At 43.8% G+C, this 24,937-nt stretch overlaps 1 protein-coding gene across 2 annotated transcripts in view; it reads right to left on the reverse strand.

Moving 5' to 3' along the window:
- gria3b (glutamate receptor, ionotropic, AMPA 3b) overlaps nt 1-24,937 on the reverse strand; it is a 494,474-nt gene that overhangs the window by 117,604 nt on the left and 351,933 nt on the right. For both annotated transcript variants that reach the window (XM_070882006.1, XM_070882007.1), the window contains exon 12: nt 5,808-6,006. In XM_070882006.1, coding sequence (XP_070738107.1) covers nt 5,808-6,006 — 199 coding nt within the window. The remainder of the gene's footprint in view (nt 1-5,807; nt 6,007-24,937) is intronic.

Consider the following 24,937-nt stretch of genomic DNA (forward strand, 5'->3'; position numbering starts at 1 on the left):
TGTCAGCAGCAAAAGTGTGATGATTACAGCAACATTCAGAGTGCAGATTTGCATGTTTCTCACGCTTTCCATCTGTTCTGAAAGTGAGCGTGGTGTATGCTACTGTGCTGAAGGTGCACATTAGCCTAATTGTGGTAGATGTTGCCAGCATAATTACATATTAAGGAATGAATACACCACATTACAAGCTTCATGGATTGCACATACAATGCTCTCCTACTGCTCATGAGTTGGACAATGCAGCTAATTCAGGTTCACTCTTGTTCTAATAATGAAGCAAGCAGCTGTTTAACCAAGTTTCTGCTGACAGAAAGGATTGGTTCTACTGTTCTACTTGCCCATGACTTAGCTGCAGAGAAAAGTAGGGGCAGAGAAGGGCTGCTGGAGATGTCACGTGTATACTGTCCGAACCTAATGCTATAGCACCCATCGGATCTCCAGGCCATGCAGAGCCAGCAGGTAATGACTGAAGACCACTAGTTCTGGATGCTAAGATTTTGTAGGGAGGCAATTACAAAGCTTTGTTAGTCTGCAGAATTTTCTGAAGCAACTATCACACACATAGGAATAACACTGCCTTTGGCCATCACATAACAAACCTTTCATGCCTACTTTCTGTCCGCTACCTCAAAATCATAAATGGTTTTGATAGAGTGAATAAGGAGAAAGTGTTTCCAGTGGCAGAAGGCTCAGTAACCAGAGGGCACAGATTTAAGGTAATTGACTAAAGAAAACAGAGGCAACATAAAGCAACATTTTTCTACGCAATGAGTTATGATCTGGAATGCACTGACTGAAAGGGTATTGGAAGCAGATTCAATAAAAACTTTCAAAAGGGAATTGGCTACCAGGGAGTGGGACTAATTGGACAGCTCTTTCAAAGAGCCGGCACAGGCATGATGGGCAAAATGATCTTCTTCTGTGCTTTATCATCCGATGATTCTATGATATGATTCCTCACAACCAATTACCAACCCATGTCACACGGTTACCTTCAATTTTGTGCACTCTCATTTTTGCTAATAATCTCTTGTACAGAACATTTATCAAATGCCTTCTGGAACTCCATATAGGCAACACTGATAGATGCTCCCCTATTCACCATGCAAGTTCAGCACTTCTTGCTGAAAAATTCATTTTGTGGGCCAGGAGAAGCAGGAGTGCTTCCCCCGATCCCTCAAGGAAGCTTTCGGTCTCTCCAATCACCATCCTTCTCCCCTCCCACCTCCTAATCTAGACCTTACGGCACCCTCGAAATTGGCCTCTCTTCCTCCTCCCAATCCGAGCCTCTCTTCCCCCTCCCAATCACACCCTCTCTTTCCCCTCCTGATCACGGCCTCTCTCCTCCCTCCCAATCGCGGTCTCTCTTTCTTTCTTTTCGCCCCCAGCCAATTATAGCCTCTCTTTCCCCCCCCCTCCCAATCACAGCCTCTCTACACACCCCCACCCCCCCCCCAACTCCCTTTCCCGATCATGGCCTTTCTCTCTCTTCCTAATCGCAGCTTCTCTCCATCTTCCCAATTGCCGGGGATCGTCCCTGGCTGGGCCTCCTGTTGCTGGTGTTCACTCTCAGCCTCCAGTCAGGCTGTCAATTTGGTTGGCTGCCGAGCAGAAAACTGAGCTAAAAACGTTTAATGAGGACTTGCTGTTTATGTTCAGCAGGATCTCCGCGCCCCGGCCTTGTTGGGTTTATTGTCCACTTTCGGTTTCCACTGTATCCTCTCCGCTTCCCCAGAAATATTGGGACCATTAACTCCTATAAGTTCCCTCCCTTGACTCCTATTTATAAAATAACATGCCGTCACTGCCACATGTATCCACAATCCTCTTTTCATTGCTCATTTGGCCAATCTAATGTCTGTTTTTGTTACCCTCAATATTATACCTGTCCCTATTATCTTGAAAGCTGTCTAACTTGTATCTGGCAAGATACTTGCGCTTAAGTATAATTTTTTTTTGGACATCACCATTAAAGCATATTGGTTTTGTTCTACTATATATATCCTTATTTTAATCATAAAAACATACATGACTTCCTCGTCCATAAGAATGACTTCGAAAGTTTTGCATTTACCATCTGTGCTACCATTATCCCGACCTAATATCATCCCCAATCAACCTCACCCACCTAATATCAACTCTCCCCACCAACCTCTCTCATTCTCACAAATTTAACTCTCCTAAAATCTGCCATGCGTATTAAGTTATCTACAGCAGTAACTTGGCTGATCAACTTAAATCTGATAATGTTATAATCACTGTTGCCGAGATCTTTCCCCATACCGAGGTCTAGTATTATCTTAGGATTACTGCTACTCATTAAGTCCAGTAAATGATTTTCCCTTGTATCATGTCCAATGTGCTGTGCAAGAAAACAATTGTTAATAACATCCACAAGTATTGCAGCCGTACTCCGCTCCTCAAAATTTGGCTGACCACTACCTGACAAGTAAATATTGGGTAATTAAAACCTCCTATTTCACATGCACTACCTGGTTCTGTAGCCCTTTTAATTTGTGTACAAAGTGCCTCATCGCGATTAGCTCCTTGATCTGCTGATCCAATGATGAACTGCTTGACCCAGATTGTTTCAGCTCCTCCCTGCAGATCAATATAAATTTCTCAATGACAATTAAATCTTGCTTGACAAATAGAGATTCATCTCATCCTTTTTGTCCTGTCCTATCCTTCCAGTATTCCTTTCAACTCTTTGACTGAAATTCAGGCCAGTCACTGACCTTTAACATTCACGAGAGATACACCCAATTAGATCTGTGCCACTTCTGCAGATGACACAGAAATTGTCAAGTACCCCACAATAGATTGCAGTGCAGATAACTGTTCATTCGTGATGTACAAATCCGGTTAGCGGACTGCTTGTCAGATCTTGTTGGGTATTTTGCACAGGCACAAGTGACTTGTAAGTGATTCTGCTCAGATCGGACAGCAATCTATTTTTATAAGCATGCCCTATGAGGTCAGAATCCCTAGATGTTGCAGCAGATGCAGGAACAGTGCTTCCCTGAGCAACGGGTGCCTGCGTTTCAGTTGTCACTATCACTTACTGTTTCTCCTCAATGCTTTGTGTTCTCATTATATGGGGCTTGTAGCTCTATTGCTGCTTGGCAAAGATTCTAGCTATTTTAAACCCTCCATCATAAAGTTGGAAGTGGGTCTGTTTGGTGATGATTGTGATAACAATGTTTAGGACTATTTGCAATTTCTCGCATAATGAAGCCGTTCATGGCTGCATGCAGCAAGGCCGGAACAACATCCAGGCAATGGCAATCTCCAACAAGAAAGAGCCCAACTGCCTCCCCATGAAGTTCAATGGCATTACTATCACTGAGTCCCCACCATCAACACTCTGCGGGTCACCACTGACCAGAAATTCAACTGGACCAGCACATAAATGTCATGGCGACTAGAGCAGGCCAGAGGCTGCATATTCTGAGCTGAGTGGCTCACCTATTGACTTGCCAAAGCCTCTCCAGCGACTGCAAGGCACAAGCCGAGAGTGTGATGATATATTCTCCACTTGCCTGGATGTGTGCTGGTGCAGCAACACTCAACAAACACCATCCAAGACAAAGCAATCCGCTTGATTGGCACCACATCCACCAGCTTCAAAATCCACACTGTCCACTACCAATGTGCCATGGCTGCAGTGTGCAGCAACTCGCCAAGGCTTCTTCAGCAGCACCTTCCAAAGCCGCAACCTCCACCATCCAGAAGGACAGGGTTAGCAGGTGCATGGGAATACCTCCCAGTTCCCCTTCAAGTCACTTGGACATATATCGACGTACCTTCATCATCACTCGGCCAAAATTGTGGAACTCCCTGCCACACAGCATTGTGAGAGTACCTTTAAGGACAGCAGCGATTTAAGAAGTAGGCCCATCACCTTCTCACGGTAACAAGGGATGGGCAATAATGCTGGCATTGCCAGTGACACCCACATCCTAAGAATGAATTTAAAAAATCTGTATTCTGATCACATTGAATCTGTCCGCTATTTCTTCCCAACCCAGTTCCATCACCATTTCTTGGAAGGGTGTCCATCAGTTCCAATGCAGTCCTGGCCTCCTTTCTCTTATGTCCTGGATCAGCACTTCAGCAGCTACTTAGCAAAGTGACTCTTGCACACCCTGGGTGCCTGCACTTTACACCAATATCACGAAGGAAATGTCTGACATGCTCTCACCTGTGCTAATGAAGGGGGCTGAATGTTCCCTGCACACCTTGTTATTATTTCTGCTGCTCTATTGATCAGCCTGCTGTGTGGGTTTTTATAAGTGCAGGACTTGCTCCTGTGGCAATAAACAGCAGCATTGGGGGTTAATGAGCAGCCTTTCGTTCTCCTCAAAATATTGGTAACTCACAGTTAACCCCCCAAAACACACCAACAGCAATCTTTCAGCCTGCATGTTCTCCTCTAAAATGGTCTACACAAAGACAAGGCAGGGCTGATTTTATGAGTCTGTGCTGCCAGTATGGAGCCTGCCGTCAGCAGTGCAAATCAAAACTATAGACACAAGTCCCAGCTGCAGCATCAACTTGTAAAAGTTACTCTCACTTTCTCTTAATCCTAATCCTTACTTTGTTTAAACACTCATAAATACACATTTTTAAATGAATGACCAGATGAGTCTCCAAGAACCCTCATTTTAAAGGTGACCAATGAGTCCACCAATGTTTACGTCTCAGTGCATATAGATAAACAGATAAAACAATTACATTTCTGAGATATCACATCTTGGACACGCTAGTCACTGAAATGTTACTGAGACTCTAATTATTAGTTGCGAATGCTCAAGTGGTACAATAAAGATTGGAAAATATTCAAACTATAAAGTAGGGATAAACTATAAGTCAATATATCAAAAGCGTCAAGGGGATTAGGTCGACATCATGCATGCTTTAGCCATTCAATAGCCTCGAGGCCAGCATTGTGGAATCTGGAAAGTGCTCCAGGTACACTAGCATGAAATGAGTAGTCATTCAGTAGATGTGTGGCATCCTCAATTGCACCACAGCTACACAAAAGTTCCTGGGTCTCCAGGTCTGGTTATTTGCTGCACACCTTACTACCTCACTTTTAAATCAGCAAGCTGGCACCATAGATGGCATACCAGCACAAATCTGGGTGATGAGGAAGGACTTTCTGAGAGGGAGCAGCACGTCCCCATAATGTTCGCCATAATGAGGCAGCTGTGAAGATGGTTGATGGTATAATCCAGATTGGTCTATTATTGTAGTTAGAAAAGCAGTAGATATAATGCTGCAAGAAAATAAGTGTCCCACTCTAAGAAAAGACTAATTTGCTCCTATAATTGCACCACTACTATTTCTACATATTCATTTTCTCTCAATAACAAACAAGAATCCATGAAGTGTGAGCTGTTCTATCAAACGTCAAGCAGTGAATCAAAGGTGTGTGATAACAGCATTGTCAGAACCATATGTTGAGTGTTGGTGTTTTCCTGTAAAAGCATCTTATTCACAAAGCAAGAGTTTCGCAGAATGAACCAATCACTAAGTGTGACAGGAATTCCAAATTAAAACGATTGGAATTGAACTACATTATTGACTGTACGTAACCTGAGCAGACGTCTGAGACAGAGTACAAATTTGAAGTACTTAACAGAAAAACTGCTCAAACTTTAGTTTCATCAAATTGAGATCATTGCAACTCTCAACTGACTCACAGTGTGACACCTTATTCCACAAAACTATTTGTTTTTATATATGACAATTACACAACGGATAAAAGCAACAATTGAATACCAACCAAGAAAAGCACTTACTCTGAAAAATTCTTTGGTAGAGCCTGAATCCAACGTTCCGTAGGCAATTTCTGTTTGTTTTGCAAGATCCTCTGCACTTTCTATTGGAGAAACCATTCTCTCCACAGTGAGAAAAGCAGCAAGGTTGGCTGTGTATGAGGAGATTATAATCAAGGTGAAGAACCACCAGACGCCTCCAACAATTCGCCCCGAGAGGGATCTAAACATAAAACGAAAGGCCTGCTGTTTAATTACAGTGTCATATTTATATTACAGAGTAAGGTAATTGAGATTGAATTTAATGGATCTAACCATTTCTTCACAGTAATTAGAGCTTTAGATACAAAAAAGACATCACATTCACTTGAAAGAAAACGAGCTTCCTAATAAGACACTTTAAAATTATTTAACCTCATTGAACCTGTTCAAAAGTTCATATTTCTTAATGTTGGCAGTAAATAATATTGTTAAGACATTGTTGCTCCTCTCTTTCCATTTCATTGGATGATGCTGTGGTTGAACAGATAATGCAAGGAACATGACTGAAATTGAACTCATCCATTTGAAAATAAGGGGAGGAAAATAAATTTAGCTGTAATATCCAAGGTGTATTCAGGCCTTTACACAGCGAACATCACTGCATGACTAGTCTGGATGCAATACTCTGGTTTGGAGATTTATATTAACAAATGGTTATACAGTATAATCAATTTATTTTTCTTCACCAAACAGTGAGAAATACTGCAATGACTGGCAGTCTGGCAGAACTGCTGAGGAATGGAGAACTCTGCTAGATGGGATTGGTTGTGTTTTGATTACATACTACAACGGATCAATGCACTGTGCAATCTTTTTTCAATGAGAACTGTTTTGTTACCCAACGTACAATGCTCCAGTGAAAAGTAAAGAGCACTTATCAGATAACATTTTGGAAAAGTAAGCAGGCTGTTGGAACAATCAATTTCTAAATGTTGGAGAAGAATTACCACGGTTCGCAAAAATGCTCTAAATACGATTGCAGTAATTATGTTGACAGAAGCCAGCAGAGCTGTGTTCAAAGCTAAAGCACAGGCACTTGACTTAATATACATGTTCAATAAAAGTGAAATGTAAGAGAACACCCAGTGCTTGATGTGCATTTCAAGGTCAAAAAAGACTATTGATCAGTTTCTACTGCAGTGTTTAACATTTCAGGGTCAAATAAAAAGTTAAGTTAGGAATTACAAGAAAGGGCTAAACAAGAACAAGATGGCTGATCTCTGATAATGATGCTGGGCAGAAAAATAACGAGAAGAATGGGTGTAGTAAATATAAGCCCCCACTAGTGATTAATGGAAGAGGGATTATTTAGACAGAAGGTCCTTAATAGAATGAAAGAGGACTTAATTAGACAGGAGACCTATAATAGGCTACGTTTAACTATTACCATTGCATTTTGAAAATAATGAATACTATCATAACAAGATTTATTGAGAAAGATTGGGGTCCAATTGGATCCAGCCCAAGTTACTTTCTGCTGAATATTTTTCACAATGAAACAAATTCGAATAAGGTATTTTTTTCTTCTTTCAGTTTTATTCTATTTTCGCTCCTTACCTGTGCTTTCCTGAAAATAGAGACATGCTAGGGTATTGTGATCAGGAGCAAGAGTTGTGCACATGTTTAACCTCTTGAGCCAAGGAATTCTAAAACTAATTGTCCTGCTCTAACTGCTGCCCAGTCTGAAACTGGCTAACAATACAGATCAGGGAATGACCCTGGAATTTCCCCAATCTGTAGACCTGGGTGATTGAGAGGAATTGTAAAATATATATCAAAAATACATTACTAGGGAACCATTATATATAGAAACTGTGAAATTAATAGCTCTAAAACACTGATGCTAATTTCTTCATTCTTTTATAAAATGCAGCCTTATTTCTATTTAACCAATCTTATTCTTTTTTGTGTAATTTTATGTTCATCAAGCTGCAGGGAAAAGAATACTTTTCACTTTTGGGAACCCCGTGCCAACAGCAATCATTCCCAGGTCAGGTATTACTCTGACCACTCTGTCCTACCTCAATGTCAGAAAAGCACCTTCTATCAGTGTGACATTGTTCCAGCTCTCACATCAGCCATTTTATGTGAGATTGATAGTTTGCTGCCATTCTAATCACATATATGTTGATTTTTTAAAAACAATTTTGATTAATTTTGTGTTCCCCAACATGTTGCATTGTGGCCATTTTTTTGTTGTGGATTCATACTATTAGGAATTGGATTGAGGATGGCAAGATATATTTTATGTAGAATCCCTACTGTTAAATAGTGAGAGGAAACTTTTGTTCCATCATCCTGGTTGAAATCCAATTCAAGATCCACAGCTGAAAGGACAGTGTACTAATCTGCAGTGTTACCTAGTCCATTCCTGTGCTATTATTTACACACACCATGGCGGGCATTTTTCTCACCTCAGCAGGTCCAGTGCGGGCGATATCGGTGACGGGTCCCAACCCCGCTGCTGGCTCCATCCACTGCCTAAAATGAATTTACAGTGATAGAGCTTGTTAAGCATGCCCAGCGCATTTCCCGGCCCAATTAGAGGAAGCAGGTCTGGTCACGTCATTCATGATGCGTCATCAGCCAGTTTCCTTAAAGGGACCATGGCCAACTTTCTTTTGATGTTTGTGCTGTCAGTGTTGTACAGCACTGAAGTGCTTTAAACACTGACAAGCATTGCTCTCTCTATGCTTATGGAGGGCTTCACAGCACACAGGGAGGTTCTCTTCCCTTCCCATGGGCAGAGGAGACCTCCCCAGGAGACCAATACAGCACAATGTCGAGGAGGTCAGAAGCAGGAATGTGTTCAGGAGGACCTGGGTGCAATGGTACAAACCTTTCCATGATCTCATTAGATCACAAACATTAGTACAAAACCACACTCACCTTCATCCTCCTGTGCCTCTCATCACATCCCCATCACTCTGCCTTCCCTACGCCTACCCTAGTCCTGCACATCCTTACTCACACCAACTTACCTTGCAGCCCCACCCATCCCTCGCTCTCTATCGACATTATCAAATCCCCATCTCATTAGCCACTCTTCACACTCATCCTCATCCTAGTGCAATCATACCAACTAACAAGACACAGAGTAGCGACATGGGTGTTTTATCCAATGTTCATGTAAAGTTTCTGTTAATGTGCTGTCATACATTGAAACCTTTATTTTCAACACTTTCTGTTCTTGGACAGATTTGTGTGCACCTTTGGAAGTGGCTTAGTGAGTTGCAGTGAATGATGAGACATAACCCTCTGCAATGATGATGAGTGTGAAAGGAATGGCTTGGACATTGTAGGGATGCTTTATTGTATTGGTGTGGAATGGTGCCAACCTGGCACGTCATGTGGCAGCCAGATTGTACAGTGTCAAGTGAAGTAAATCTGGCCACGGTGAGGCCATCCCTGGCCTCCTGGGCAATTGCAGAGAAGGTTGGTGTTGTTGTTGGTGTGGCTGATGTGCCTGGTGCTGCGGGTGTTGGGGCTGATCGTGGTCGGATTCTGAGGACCAAGGTGAGGCACTATAAAGGGCCCCCATGTTGATGGAATAGATGATGGTTGAAGTAGAGAAGACAGAAGTGTTCCGTCAGTGGTGAGGAAGTTCTTCCAATGAGGTGAGAGTGGGTGGAGAATGCAAAGTGAAAAGTCTGCAGAATCTATGCTTTTACTGTACATTTGAAGTGGTCAAGTAATCAGCTGGAGCAATGACCACTGAACTCCCACCTCAGGTTGACAGACTTTTTCCCAGAACAGTGTGATTCCCATGGCCATAAAGTTAATGTTAAAAAGTTATAAAAGCCTGTTAAGGTTCTTGGCCCAGAAATTATGGCCTCCCCAATTCCGTACGGAATGTGTACGGACCCAGGAAGGCATCGCAAGAGCCATTTTTCAGTGCACAATGCGCATATCGGGAGCGAGGACATTCGCATGAGCAAAATTGCGGTATTTACCCATATCTTGCCCAACAAATGTCCTCAAAATTCTTGCGCCTGATAAAAGCAGGCGCATATTAACCCACTACATTAAATTTATTTTAAACCATAATTAATAAAACTTTTTAAAAACTCGGAAATTTTCTTTGCTCTAAGATATTTATTAACTTTAATTTCAATTAATTTTAATTGTGTGAGGTGTGTTTTTTATTTTTTTATTTGGTGTTATTGTGTTTGGGTTTTTTTTCTCTCAATTAATAGCAATGAGAACTCGTAGATACGGAGTTCCTATTGCTATTAATTGAGAATATTTTACCTGATCTTCTGTGTAGGAACCTGGAGAACAGGAGCGCGCTTCGCAGCGCGGGAAGAGAAGGCCTCCCCAATGGAATTGCACGCTCCTTCGGGATCACCAGGTACTTTCGGAAGAATTCTCCGGTCGGAGTCATTCATCTGAAAGAAGCCTCCGAATGGATTTTCAGGGCCACCAAAATGAGTTTAATTGGGTCACCCGCCGCTGCCTTTGGGTCTGCTTAGCGCGGACCGACCCGACTTTGGGAACGGCATGCTGTGGCAGGTTGACAATCCCAACCCGCTGTCAAAAAAAATTCCCACCCGACCTGCTACCGATCCCATCCGCTGACACCCCAGAAAATTCCAGCCCATATGACTATACAGTAGATCAAAGTAATAAGCAAGGTCTGGAAAGTTAGTGGACTCACATTAGAATTCACAAGGGGTGATCATCCCCAGATTCTTGTGGTTGTAAAGAGCCTCCAAGGTGGCCAAGTTTTGGTCTTAAGCTGCAACGCTGGTTTAGCCCGTGTTTAGCGCAAGATGCCACCTTGGTAAAAGTGTTGAGGCTTGCGCTAGGAACGGGTGTCCGGAGGATCGTTAAGCAGCTGATTTCTACTTAAATTGCCTACTAGCACTCATTAGAGAGACATTCTGGTGGCTAGCGCTTGACCCAATGCCCTCGACGATTGGGAGTAAACTAGTCGTTGCAGAAGATTTTGAACGTTACTTAAAAGGTATGTTCACTTGCTTCTGGAGGTTTGAAGAGGACTTTTGAAACACATCGGGAGACTTTCTGGGACACTAAGTCAAGACTTCACCAACACTCAAATGTTCAACAATTAAATTCTCTGAGGGCTTCAACTAAAATGAATGAGTGCTGTGCTACTCTACCTTATTGGACACATTATAGGAGTCACCAGGAGAAAGGATGTGCTTGGTCATGGGCATCATGGTGTGGAGGAAGAATGGGAGGAGGACATGAGGCCAGGCAGAGCAGCATCAGCAGGAGGGAGGGACAGAGGGACAGGAGCTCGAGGTGCAGTCCTTCCGCTCCTGCAGATAAAGGACATTCCTCTTCCTCAGGACCTCCTTCACCCCGATCTCTAGTGCTGTGTCCGAAAATCTGTGCGCCCTCTCACTCGGTCCCTAAGCCACCTGAAACCTGCTGCTGTGTATTAGTCAATCTACTCTACACCTTCAGTGAAAGTGGGTGATTAGAGCCCACATATACTGCTCCATGAAAATTGCATCTAATCAGCACTTGAATGCTAAACCAGCAGGTATCTGCTTTAGGGCCTCCAGTCAAGTTCAATTTATGGTAATCAGTAGTTCGGCCCAAAATTGTGTGTCAAATTTAGACTTTCAAATAGGTACGCATTATTAGCACAGCACAGCACCCATTTTCAGTGTCAGCTCAATGGTTAGCACACTTGCCTCTGAGTCAGAAGGCTGTGGGTTCAAGTCGTACACCAGGGGCTTGAGCACATAAGTCTAGGCTGACAGTGCAGTGCTGAGGGAGTGCTGCACTGTCTTTCGGATGAGACGTTAAACCGAGGCACCGTCTGGCTTCTCAGGTGGATATAAAAGATCCCATGACACTATTTCAAAGAAGAGCAGGGGAGTTATCCCTGGTGTCCTGGCCAATATTTATCCCTCAATCAACATAACAAAAACAGATTATCTGGTCATGATCACATTGCTGTTTGTGGGAGCTTGCTGTGCACAAATTGGCTATGGCATTTCCTACATTACAACAGTGACTACACTCCAAAATTACTTCATTGGCTGTAAAGCACTTTGAAATGTCCGGTGGTCGTGCAAGGCGCTATATAAATGTAAATCTTTCTTTTCACAGAAATAAAGCCCAAAATCTTTAAAGGCCTGGAATTTGTGGTCGGCGACGGCATACCTACAGAGTATGCTGCCGGCATCAGAATAAAATGCGTACTTAGCTGATGGGGACTCTCCTTCGCGAACTTTCTGTTTGGCGCTGCGTACGTGAAGGAGCACAATGGCCCACGGAGCCCAGGGGCGCAACGTATGTGTAAACAAATCTGGGATCATATGGCTGGTGCTTCAATGAGAAAGCAGAAGGTCTCGCATTTAGAATTGAGCTTTGAAGCATTTATATTTGAAGAATAAACGTTGCAATAAACTTCGGATACATATAGCTCCGACTTTATTTTCAATGAAAACAAGAATATTGCGATTCTTAAGTCTTCGTCTGAAGGGCATTTTGCATTTTGCCTCATGTCTGATGAATTGATGGCTCGAGAGTGATACCGGGATAAGATCAAGCATTTGCTCATCAAAATTTGAAGAAGAGCAGTTTTAATGATTAATATGTGTTGAATACTTGGCTCTGTGTGTATACCTGTCAATTTGTGCTGTTCCATATTTTCTCCGGGTGCCGTCCCAAATGAAACACCCAGGCCGGGATTTTGCCATTATTCAGAGGGCGGGTTCGGAGGCGAGTCTCCTGTCAAAACCTAAAAGATCGACAGTGGGTCGACAGCCCGCTGTGAACCTGTCTCTGTGTCAGTTTCCCAAGTGCTGGGTCGATCTGCGCTTTACAGACCCGACACTAAGCGATGGGGGAGCCAATTGAAATAGTTAAGAGGGTGTTTGAAGGTACTTAAGCAGCATTTTACCATCTACTTACCATTTTTCCAGCTTTTTGATGAGTTTCACGGCGCTCAGGGATCACATCAGGTAAGTAGGTTGTGTTTTCAGTGACTCTCGATTCCTCTGAATAGATGACAGCTGCAAAAGTGGTATAAAAGCTACCATTTCACAGCTGTGCACTTTCCAATGTTGGAAGCTGGAGCCTTCAGGATCTGGAATACACTTTTTCAGCTTCAGGAAGGTTGGAAGTGTTTGGAGTAAACATTCTATCCACTTTTACTTTCTTGGAGCAACCTTTCTCACCATTGACAGATCGCTTCTGTCCTCTCAACTTCAGCTGCCATCTATTTCAACAGCATTGGTGCCCTTGAAAAAATGTCACCTTGGTTCTCCCACTACGATCAGCCCCAACATCAACACCAACATCACTAGGCACACCAGCATCACCAACAACAACACCAACCTTCTCTGCAATCACCTGATGCTGCACAGGACACAGGGCTTCAGCACATACCCACATTGCTGCCCGAGAGGCCAGGGATGGCCTCACCATGGCCAGCTTTACTTCACTTTATGTTATACACCCTGGCTGCCACATGATGTGCCAGGTTGGCACCACCCCACACCAACACCATAAAGCATCCCTACAATGCCCAAGCCATTCCTTTCAAATTGATCACCATTTCGGGGGAGGGGGGAGCGTTATGTCTCACCATTCATTACAACTCACTAAGCCATTTGCAAAGGAGCACACAAATCTGTCCAAGAAAGGCAAAGTATTGAAAATAAAGATTTCAATGTTTGACACTACAGTAATAGAAACTTTACATGAACATTGGCTAAAAGACCCAAGTGCCTGTCCTTGTGTGTTATTAGTTGGTATGATTGGACAAGGATGAGGGGTGGCTAGTGAGATGGGGATATGATAGTGTAGATAGCGAGAGAGGGATGGGTGGAGGGGCAAGTTGATGTGAGTAAGGATGTGCAAGAGTAGAGTCAGGAAAGCAGAGTGATGGGGATGTGATAAGTGGCACAGCAGGATGAGGTTGAGTGTGGCTTTGCAGTAACGTTTCGTGATCTACCGAGATCATTGAAAGGTTTGTGCCACTGCAGCTAGCTCCTCCTGACAACTTCCCTACCTGTGCCCACCTATGGAATGTGCAACCAGGCTGCATTGGTGCCCTGGGGAGACCTCTACCACCCATTGGAAAGGAAGAGAACCTCCCTGCATGCTGTGACTTCCTCCATAAGCATCTGGAGGGAGTCATGGGAGAGCCTGGGTGCAGCTGCGCACCTTTGTGCAATGTTTGTCAGTGTTTGCAGCACCTCAATGTTGCAGGACACCGACAGCACAACTGTCAAAATGAATATGACCATGGTCCCTTTATAAAAACTGGCTGATGATGCGTCATCAAATGACGTCTTCAGACCTGCTTCCTTTTAGTTGGCCAGGAACCTCGCAGGGTGGGCTTAACAAGCCCAATCAGTGGAAAATCGTGGGGGAAGCTGCCATGGAGACAGCCGCGGGGTCGTGGCCCACCACCCCTACCTCGACGGCACCGAGCCCGCTTCGGTAGATTCAATCGTGGCTTCAGGTTCAACAACGTTCCTGGATGTTATCTATTTGAAAAAAAGCAGCATCCAATACAAAAAAAAACATCAGATGAAGATTATTTGTGTAACCCTTACGCTGTGCAAACAGGCTCTGCGCCTGCTTCCACCAGCCATAAAATGTTCATACGTAATTGCTGGGTAGTTGGTGGGCAATTAGCCCAGCTCTGCGGCAGCAATTAGGTTTTCAATGTCGGTGCGATGTCGGTGCGGATGATCTGTTAAGTCGTAACTTGACAGATCGAAAGTTCAGGATTTAGCGCATGCGCAGGAAATCCTGAGCTTGCTGTGCATTTCAAACGTGGTACGCTGTCGGAGTCCCCGCAAATTCTGACCTAAAGACAAGTAAACTTAAGGATGCTTCGGGATGAGTCACTTGACATCAACAAGTTAGAGGTACACAAAGGGGGGCAGGCAGGAATAGGGAGGGAGTGAGGAGATAGACACATGCTAAAAACCTATTTGTCGTTGAAGAAAGGAAGAATTTGGCCAATAATTGCATCTGAACAATGTGAGCCCATCCCTATTAATATAAGTAGTGTGTGAGGTGAAATTCAGAGTACATACAAGTGTCATAACTTGTTGACACATTAATGTTATTACCCTCTCAGCCTTCCGCTTTTCATAATCATCTGTACTTGACACCAATTCATTGTCATTGGCAATTAACACAGAAAGCCAAGCAAGAAATGGGCCTGAAATCACGCTCCCCATGGGCATGTACGAAGTGCGCATGCGCCCGTGAGGTCCCTGAAAGTTCTGGGTTTAGGAACACATGCGCCTAAACCCAATACTTGCGATCTGTCATTTTGACAGATCGCACGCATGCAAAGGAAAAGAGCCTCTGCGGGCGCAGAGTTGGGCTATATGCCCAAGTCCTGCCCAGCAAATGTCCTTCAAGTTCTTAAGCTAGTAAAAGCAGGCATAAGGCCTGCTTTTACTAGTGTAAGAGTTTTTAAAAATAGAAAAAGAAAATGTTATCACTCATTTATATATAAAAAACCCTGTCCATTAAGGTAAGTTTATTTTTAGCCCTGTTAAAACATATAAAAAATATTTAATTAAATTGTATTTTAATTAATTTTAAATATGTAATGTGTTTGACCGCAATTTCTGGGCTAATATTTCTGTATGACCTGTCCTTTTGGTTTAAACTTTTATAGGGCTAGAAATTCATGTACTTACTGCCACTCCGTAATGCTTTGAAAAAGTGAAAAAATAGCGTCCGGCACTTTTTCACCAGCTGGTGACGGGTCCTGATGCGGCAACTGACAGCGCCCTGGGAAAAAAATTGCGGCGTGGTGACATCCATCGGTGAGCAATGCCGACATAACGTCACCACTCCGAACTTCGACCCTAGCATTGAATTCAGCGCTGGGTCCTAAGCACTGAACCTCGTGTACAAGCAGGCTGACAGTGACGATGGCAACACCTCTTAAAGGGACACACACAGCTTTCAGGTAAGTTTGGATTTAAGCTTTTGGACAGGGTTTTTTGATTTTATTAATGTAGTGACTTGCTGCAATACATGTTAAAAGTTCTTTTTAAGTGCAGGGAGTGCTGCTGGATGCTTGCAAGGCCTCGGATCGTAAATGAAGGCTTCTGAGAAGAGAGAATATGCTGCAACTACTCAGCAGGTCAGGCAACATCCATGGAGTGAAAAACAGATTTCACATCTCAGGTTTAAATGCTGCCTGACTGGCTGAGTATTTCGAGCATTTTATGCTGTCATTTCAGATTTACAGCATCCGCTTGCAGAGGGAAGAGGAAGTCAAAAAAAAGAAGGAAGCAGAAGAGGAGGAAGCAAAAGGAATGATGCAACCCAGACAGCCCCTTTCTGGCCGGGATATCCGGGATGGAATCATCTGCCTGCGGTACCAGTGACCACAACCCCAATTCCCCTTGTCCTACACCTTACCTTCCCTCTGCTACTGACCATCACAGCATCCTCTTGGCCACAATACTGAAATAAAAGCCACTACAAAGCAAACTTTCCAATCCACCTATATACGTCTATCCATCCAATATGACATCAATAAATCACCTCATTGCCCTTAGGCATTCTTTTAGTGACTGTCTTGTGTGTGCCTTTGCCTATCCTACTGATATCATACAGTGCCATCCCAGTGGCTGCAGCATGGCTGGTGGAAGGCTGCTGACTTTCAGTGAGAGACACTGCAAATGGCCTTTCTGGTCGACCTTGAGGAGGTGGTGGCTGGGAGTGTGAAACCAAGTGACAGTACTGCTTCTGTTTCTTCTTCGCTCTCCGCTCTCTCTTCTTGGCCAACCACTGGCTGGGCTGGATGCATTTCTTGGGTGTGTGAAATGAGGAAGGCATAAGGGTGGAGTTGTGGTGATGGGAGTACAGGAAAGGATGAGGTGCATGCCAGAAGGAGGATAACATATGAGGATACCAGCATCTTTTATCCTTTCAGCCCCACCACTGTCCAAGGGCTCAGCCATGCCTCTGCCAAATGGCCTGCACCATCTCCTCCAAGGGAATGAGGTGAGGCTAGGAATGGGAGATGTGCCTCATGATTAGTGCAGATTACATAAGAACATAAGAATTAGGAGCAGGAATAAGCCATTCGACCTCTCGAGCCTGCTCTGCCATTCAATGAGATCATGGCTGATCTTCTATTTCAACTCCACTTTTCTGCACTATCCTCGTATCCCTTAATATTCAAAAATCTATCGATCTCCGTCTTGAATATACTCAAAGACTGAGCCTCCATGGCCCTCTGGGGTAGAGAATTCCAGAGATTCACCACCCTCTGAGTGAAGAAGTTTCCCCTCATCTCAGTCCTAAATGGCGACCCCTTATTCTGAGACTGTGACCCTCGGTTCTAGACTCCTTAGCCAGAAGAAACATCCTCCCTGCATCTACCCTGGCAAGCCTGTAAGAATTTTTAATGTTTCAATGAGATAACCTCTTATTCTTTTAAACTCGAGAGAATAATGGCCTAGTCTACTCAATCTATCCTCATATGACAATCCCCCCCATCCCAGGAATCAGTCTGGTGAGATTGCTGGTAGGTGAGTGATTGGAGGTGGGGGTCATACATTGAGCAGTGTGTGAGACTAGTGGTGTAGTTCATAGGAGACGGCTTTTTAAGATGCATAAGTGCAAAAACGACATACATTAACTGCTAGATATATAACATTCTCCACAGAACTGTTAGTGCACTTTGAACCTTAATAAAGAAATATCCAAAGACAAACAGGCCTGCATCAGTGACTCAGTACAGAATAACGCGCTGTCAAACTGCAGACATTAATCACAAGATTATAAACCAACTCCATAGAATTGTATAAGTGCTCATTGAATCTTGATCTTGACCAGTGGTCTGAGGTCATGAAGTTTCTTTGGGCACTGGAGCCAGGTGGTGGGGGCGACATTACTGGCAGTGATGGCCTCAGTGATGTAGTCCCACATCCTTCTTTCTGGAAGGCCTCCTGGCCCCTGTGGGTAGAGGTCCTGTCTTGGAGTGTTGAGCCCCTGCACAAAGCAGGAGTGCGGCGTGCGAGACCCTGGTTGTCCCTTTCTTTGGCTTGCTGAGCCATTTGTGTTAGTGTTGAAGCAGTTTTCCCATTTTTTTGAGGTTCGGAAGGTAATTCAGCTTTAAGAGCTGAATAGTCACATTTAGGCCTTCTTTTTTATGTATATTTTTTTTTGAAAGGCAGTAAGGTCTGAAAACTGCATCTTTTTCGCTGCATTTGAATTTGTATTAGTTCTGACTGCGCTATCCCTTTAATTCATAGCCCTTTTAATTGCCCACAATTCCTTGCGAGCTGCACAGCATCTGGGAGCGAGCCTGTGCATAGTGCGAATGTCACTTCAGGACGGGCACGTCACCTTGGAGGTCTCCACTAATGCCTGTAGGAGGATGTTGCACAGAAGGTTAACACTGCACCACCAATCTCCAGCCCCCCCCAGACAAATTTATTCTTCTTAGCATTGCAGCCATTTTCAGCAGCTTTAGTGGCACAAATAAGTTTCTAGGTCCTAGTGTTAACATGCTGCTTGATGTGAAAATCCCATTCTTCATTCACAACCTCTACTTACACTCTCGAAAACTGGAAATTTAGAAGATCCAAGAAAAATCAAGGAAAACTTGGGAGGCAAAAACAAAAGATGGAAGTTGTTGCAAAGCTACTTAACACTATGTTAAATTTTCACACATGTTTTCCTCTGAATTATTCACTCCAATCAGAGTTTAACATTTTATCAGTGACCTTGTTCTGAAAGCAGTTTTTAACTTCTCTTTGTTCTGAGCAGCCACAATTGTTGATTGCAAATCACACTCAGGGATAGTTGCACAAAATTGTGCTCCGAATGCAAAGCCTCACTTGCTGGATGGGCGCGTCAGGAATTCAAGCACTCACTCCCCACGATTTTCTGTCCATCGGTTTTAAAAGACAGAAAATTGTGGGGGGCATGCACCTGGAAAAACTCTGAAGCTTTAATGTTGGAATCTCAAATAGAGGAAAGAAGTTGGAATATCAGCTTCAGGTAACAAATGTACTTGTGCTTCCTGTTGGAGGGAGACTAACAAGCCCATAAAACATGAATAGACCCCTTTTCCGATTCTTCGAAATGGGTCAACGAAGGAACAACAATATTAATATCAGTGGCGATGGCCCTGCGTTAGACTATCCCCTTCTTAACAGAGAAAGATCATGCAAATGAAGCAAACTAACTTCGAAGGGAAAAAAAAAACAAAAGTATCGAAAAGCAACTCCTTTCGGCAGTGAACAAAACTTGGCCATAAGCACAGGTGATCATCGAGATCGTCCACCATTAGACATTCCATCGAATTCCTGTTTAAATTATGTTAGAGTACAAAGAAAAAGATTTAAGAAAACCTGTATCTACTAATTTAGCTCACTTCAGAAAAGAATGTGTTCTTGTACTGATTGGGGTACAAAAGATTGACAGCAGAAGGCAATCTTTCTTACTGCCTTAGAATAGAATCAGAGAGGCCGGAATTCACCCCCGTCGGAAACGGGGCGCACCAACCGTTTTTGTTGTGTTTTGGCTGCCGCAATGGATGCGGCTGCCCATCCTGCGAAATTCAGCTCCTTGTCATTTTATTTCGAGTGGGGCGAAAGTCGGTCATAATGGGGGCGGAAACGGAGTGACCGCCACTAGCGGGGCAGAAGTGGAGGCCGGACGAAGTTTCCGCCGCTGTCAGTCATCAGCGCCGGGGCAGGTGATGTCATCGCGCTGGCGCGGCACAATGTCTCTCACCGTCAGTTAAAGGGGAGAGCTGCTGCAAACTCTGCATGTTTTTAAGTTAGGTCCACTGGGCCACCAGGGAGAGTTTTGGCCGGGTCAGCGGCTTGGCACCCAAGAGGGGGTACCAGGCTGCCTGTTGGTGGACCGGCCGAACCCAGGGGCATAATTGTCAGTCTGACTTTGCAGTCGGATGACAAAAAATAAATAAAATGGTGTCGCCGGCAGCGCCACCTCTCCTTTAAGAGTGGCCACGCTTTAACCAACCAACAAGGAGTGCATCGACATAAAAAGCTGTCGGGGGCACCGATCGGTGGTCGGAAGACTTTTGGAGGTGAATTTCCCTCCCGGGCCAGCTCCATTGCGGTGTGCACTCTGATGACATCTTTAATGATGCATCAGCAGGAGCAGGGCGGATCTCCACACTGCAGCAAAAAAACCTGAGCTGAATTTCCATTCTGCACTGCCCCATGGCCGCCGGAAATCGGGGAGGCTGAATTTCAGCCCCATAGAATCTTACAGCACAGAAGGAGGCCTTTCAGTCCGTCACGTATGTGCCGGTTCTTTGAACGAGTTGTCCAATTTAGCCTCACACCCCAGCTTTATCCCCATAACCCAGCAAATTTGGTCAAGTGCATGTCCAATTTTAAAAGTTCCGATGGAATCTGATTCCACCACCCTTTCAGGTAGTGCACTCCAGATCTTAACAACCCTCTCTGGGTGAAGAAATTTCTCCTAATTTTCCCTTCATTTCGTTTGCCAATTATTTTCAATCTATGATCTCTGGTTACCGACCCACTTGCCAAATGAAATAGTTCCTCCCTACTTCCTCTATCAAAACCCCTCATAATTTTGAATACCTCTATTCGGTCTCCTTTTAATCGTCTCTGTGGAGGAGAACAATTTCAGATTCTCCAATCACTTCACATAACTGAACTCCCTCATCCCTGGTATCATCCTGGTAAACCTCCACGGTACTCTCTCCATGGCCCTGACATCCTTCCTAAAGTGTGGTGCCCCAAATTGTACGCAATACTCCAGCTGAGGCCTAACCAGAGATTTGCAAAGATTTGGCATGACTTATTTGTTTTTGTATTCAATGCCCCTATTTACAAAACCAATTATCCTGCACACTTTCTTAATCACCTTATCAGCTTGCCCTGCCACCTTCAAAGATTTGTGAATATGCACCTCCAGGCTCCTCTGTTCTTTCATCCCCTCAAAATAGTACCAGATTATACTGCCTGTCCATGTTGCTTCTCCAAAAGCACACCACTTCACACATCTGCATTAAATTGCATCTGCCATGTATTTGCACATTTTACCAGTCTGTCCATGTCCTCCTGAAGTATACTTCTATCATGTTTACTATTTATTACATTGCCAAAGTTTGTATCATCCACAAACTTCAAAATTGTACTGCTTATAACCAAGTCCAAGTCATTTATATATAACAAGAAAAGCAATGGTCCTAATACTGAGCCCTGGGGATTCTACTGCATACTTCTTTCCACTCAGAAAAACATCTGTTCAGCACTACTCTCTGTTTCCTATCCCTTAGCCAATTGCGTACAAGTTACCACCATCCCTTTAATACCACATGCCTATTTTCCGAATAACTCTGTTGTGAGGTACTTTAACAAATGCCGTAAGTCTATATATACAGCATCTACTGCATTACCTTCATCAACCCTCTCTGTTATTTCATCCACAAACTCAATCAAGTTAGTCAGTCACAATTTGCCTTAAACAAATCCATGTTGACTGTCTCTTATTAACCCATGCATCTCCAAGTGAGAATTAATTTTGTCCTTGACAATGGTCTCTTGTAGTTTTCCTACCACTGACGTTAGACTGATTCACCTGTAAGTACCAGATTTATCCCTCACTCCATTTTGTGAACATGAGTATAACATTTGCAATCCTCCAGTCCTCTGGGACCACTCCAATATCCAAGGTGAATTGAAAGATTGTGGTCAGAGCTTCTGCTATCTCTACCCTAGCTTCCTTCAGCAACCTAGGATGCATCCCATCTAGACTGGGTGGCTTATTAACTTTGAGTCATGCTGACATATTTAGCACCTAATTTATATCTATTTTCATCCTATTCAATATCTCTACTCCCCCTCCCCTACTCCAACATTAACTTCATCATCTTCTTTTGTGAAGGCAGATGCAAAGTACACATTCAGTAAACCCTGCCTCCACAAGAAAATTTTCTTTTTTGTCCCTAATCGGCCCCACCATTCCTTTAACTATCCTTTTACTTTTTATATGTTTATAAAAGATTTTTGGGTTCCCTTTTATGTTACCTGCTATTCTTTCCTCATATTTGCCCTTCTTATATCCTTTTTCAATTTGCCCCTGCACTCTCTGTATAATCCGTGGTTTCCTGCTGTATTCGGTACCTGACATTTATCATAAACCTCCTTTTGTTGTTTCATATTAACCGCTATTTCATTTTTCATTCAGGGAGCTCCAACTTTGGATGCCCCAGCCTTCCTCCTTATGAGAATATGCTTGTTTTGTACCTAAACTTTTCCACCTTGAAGGTCTGCCATTGCTGATTTACTGTTTCCCTGGCCAATTTCTTTTCTATCTGTGCTAGATCCCTTCTCAAATCTCAAAAATTGACTCAATTCCAGTTGGGTATTTTCAACTTTTATTTGACTTTTTCCCTTTCCATATCTACTTTAAACCTAATTATATTATGATCACTATTATTCAGTTGTTCTCCCACTGAAAAATATTTCACTTGCCCTACTTTGTTCCCCAGAACTAGATCCAGCATTGCTTCATTCCTCATTGGGCTAGAAATATACTGATTTAAAAAGTTCTCCTGTACACATTTTAGGAATTCGTCAGCCTCCTTGCCCTTTACTCTGTTTTCCCCCCAGTCTATATTAGGGTAATTGAAGTCCCCTACTAATACTGCTCTCTTATTTTTACATTTCTCTGAAATGTGCCTACATATCTCCTTCTCACTATTTGGGAATCTATAGTAAAGACTATAGGGCTGGATTTTCGGACTTCTGCTACCTGTTAGCGCCCCAGAGGGGCGGCAAGGGCAGTGGTGAGCACGTCCAGGTGGGCAGCCAGCTTCCAGCGCTCCACCAGGATATTCGGTGCCGGTTTCGAGGGGGCATGGAGCATTATCGCCCGGAAGAGGCGAGCCGGTGTGCAATGTCCCTGGTTGCGACACTGGCTCGATATTTGGTTGGCGTCCGATCCATAGCCCCCCCTAGTGTGTCCTGGTGGGAACGCGTTTGGAAACTGGTGTTTGTCCTGAGCTCTAGTGGCCGCAGTGAGTTAATATCGACCTGAGGTAAGTGTGATTGATTTTTATTTTTTTTATATTTTTATTTTTGTGATTTATGTTGTGGTGTCGTGAGTAATGTATTGGGAGTGTTTTTGGTGTTTTTTTTCAGATTTTTTGTTTTTACCCAGGGTGCTCCGAGGCCGGCTGTTTAGCTCGGGATTTTCATTTACTCAGCCAGTCTAACGCCCTCACAGAGGTGTGCAACGCCTCCTTTAGCGCTCCACTCCAATCTCAGGGCCCAGCTGATAAATTTTAGAGCAGCAGGCGCAAACAATTTGCTGGCGCAAAATTTACCGTTCCGCTTGGATTAACGCCGCAACAGAGACACTACCAAATTTCCACCCCTATAGTTTTGGAAATATTATAACTACTGTCTGAGGCTTTGTCTCATTCGGATAATATTCCATAGGGAACAAACTTGGGACTGGCAAGTCTTGTTGCACCTGTGGCTCTTTAAAGCCATAATTGAGTGGTGACTTTCACAAATAAATTACATTTAGTCCACCCTGTGCGTTACCCGGCCCAATTAAATGGAGCAGTTCTGGTGACGTTATTCATGACACATTTTCAGCTGGGAATTTTTAAGGGGACCATAACCACGTTAGATTTGATGTATAATCTAACATAGTGTTGTCATAGAAACATAGAAACATAGAAAATAGGTGCAGGAGTAGGCCATTCAGCCCTTCTAGCCTGCACCGCCATTCAATGAGTTCATGGCTGAACATGCAACTTCAGTACCCCCTTCCTTCTTTCTCACCATACCCCTTGATCCCCGTAGTAGTAAGGATTTCATCTAACTCCCTTTTGAATATATTTAGTGAATTGGCCTCAACTACTTTCTGTGGTAGAGAATTCCACAGGTTCACCACTCTCTGGGTGAAGAAGTTTCTCCTCATCTCGGTCCTAAATGGCTTACCCCTTATCCTTAGACTGTGACCCCTGGTTCTGGACTTCCCCAACATTGGGAACATTCTTCCTGCATCTAACCTGTCTAAACCCGTCAGAATTTTAAATGTTTCTATGAGGTCCCCTCTCATTCTTCTGAACTCCAGTGAATACAAGCCTAGATGATCCAGTCTTTCTTGATAGGTCAGTCCCACCATCCCGGGAATCAGTCTGGTGAATCTTCGCTGCACTCCCTCAATAGCAAGAATGTCCTTCCTCAAGTTAGGAGACCAAAACTGTACACAATACTCCAGGTGTGGCCTCACCAAGGCCCTGTACAACTGTAGCAACACCTCCCTGCCCCTGTACTCAAATCCCCTCGCTATGAAGGCCAACATGCCATTTGCTTTCTTAACCGCCTGCTGCACCTGCATGCCAACCTTCAATGACTGATGTACCATGACACCCAGGTCTCGTTGCACCTCCCCTTTTCCTAATCTATCACCATTCAGATAATAGTCTGTCTCTCTGTTTTTACCACCAAAGTGGATAACCTCACATTTATCCACATTATACTTCATCTGCCATGCATTTGCCCACTCACCTAACCTATCCAAGTCACTCTGCAGCCTCACAGCATCCTCCTCGCAGCTCACACTGCCACCCAACTTAGTGTCATCTGCAAATTTGGAGATACTACATTTAGTCCCCTCGTCTAAATCATTAATGTACAATGTAAACAGCTGGGGCCCCAGCACAGAACCTTGCGGTACCCCACTAGTCACTGCCTGCCATTCTGAAAAGTACCCATTTACTCCTACTCTTTGCGTCCTGTCTGACAACCAGTTCTCAATCCACATCAGCACACTACCCCCAATCCCATGTGCTTTAACTTTGCACATTAATCTCTTGTGTGGGACCTTGTCGAAAGCCTTCTGAAGTCCAAATATACCACATCTACTGGTTCTCCCTTGTCCACTTTACTGGAAACATCCTCAAAAAATTCCAGAAGATTTGTCAAGCATGATTTCCCTTTCACAAATCCATGCTGACTGGGACCTATTATGTCACCTCTTTCCAAATGCGCTGCTATGACATCCTTAATAATTGATTCCATCATTTTACCCACTACTGAGGTCAGGCTGACCGGTCTGTAATTCCCTGTTTTCTCTCTCCCTCCTTTTTTAAAAAGTGGGGTTAC

This window comes from Pristiophorus japonicus, chromosome 6, assembly GCF_044704955.1.
Source record: "Pristiophorus japonicus isolate sPriJap1 chromosome 6, sPriJap1.hap1, whole genome shotgun sequence".
Classification (NCBI taxonomy): domain Eukaryota; kingdom Metazoa; phylum Chordata; class Chondrichthyes; family Pristiophoridae; genus Pristiophorus; species Pristiophorus japonicus.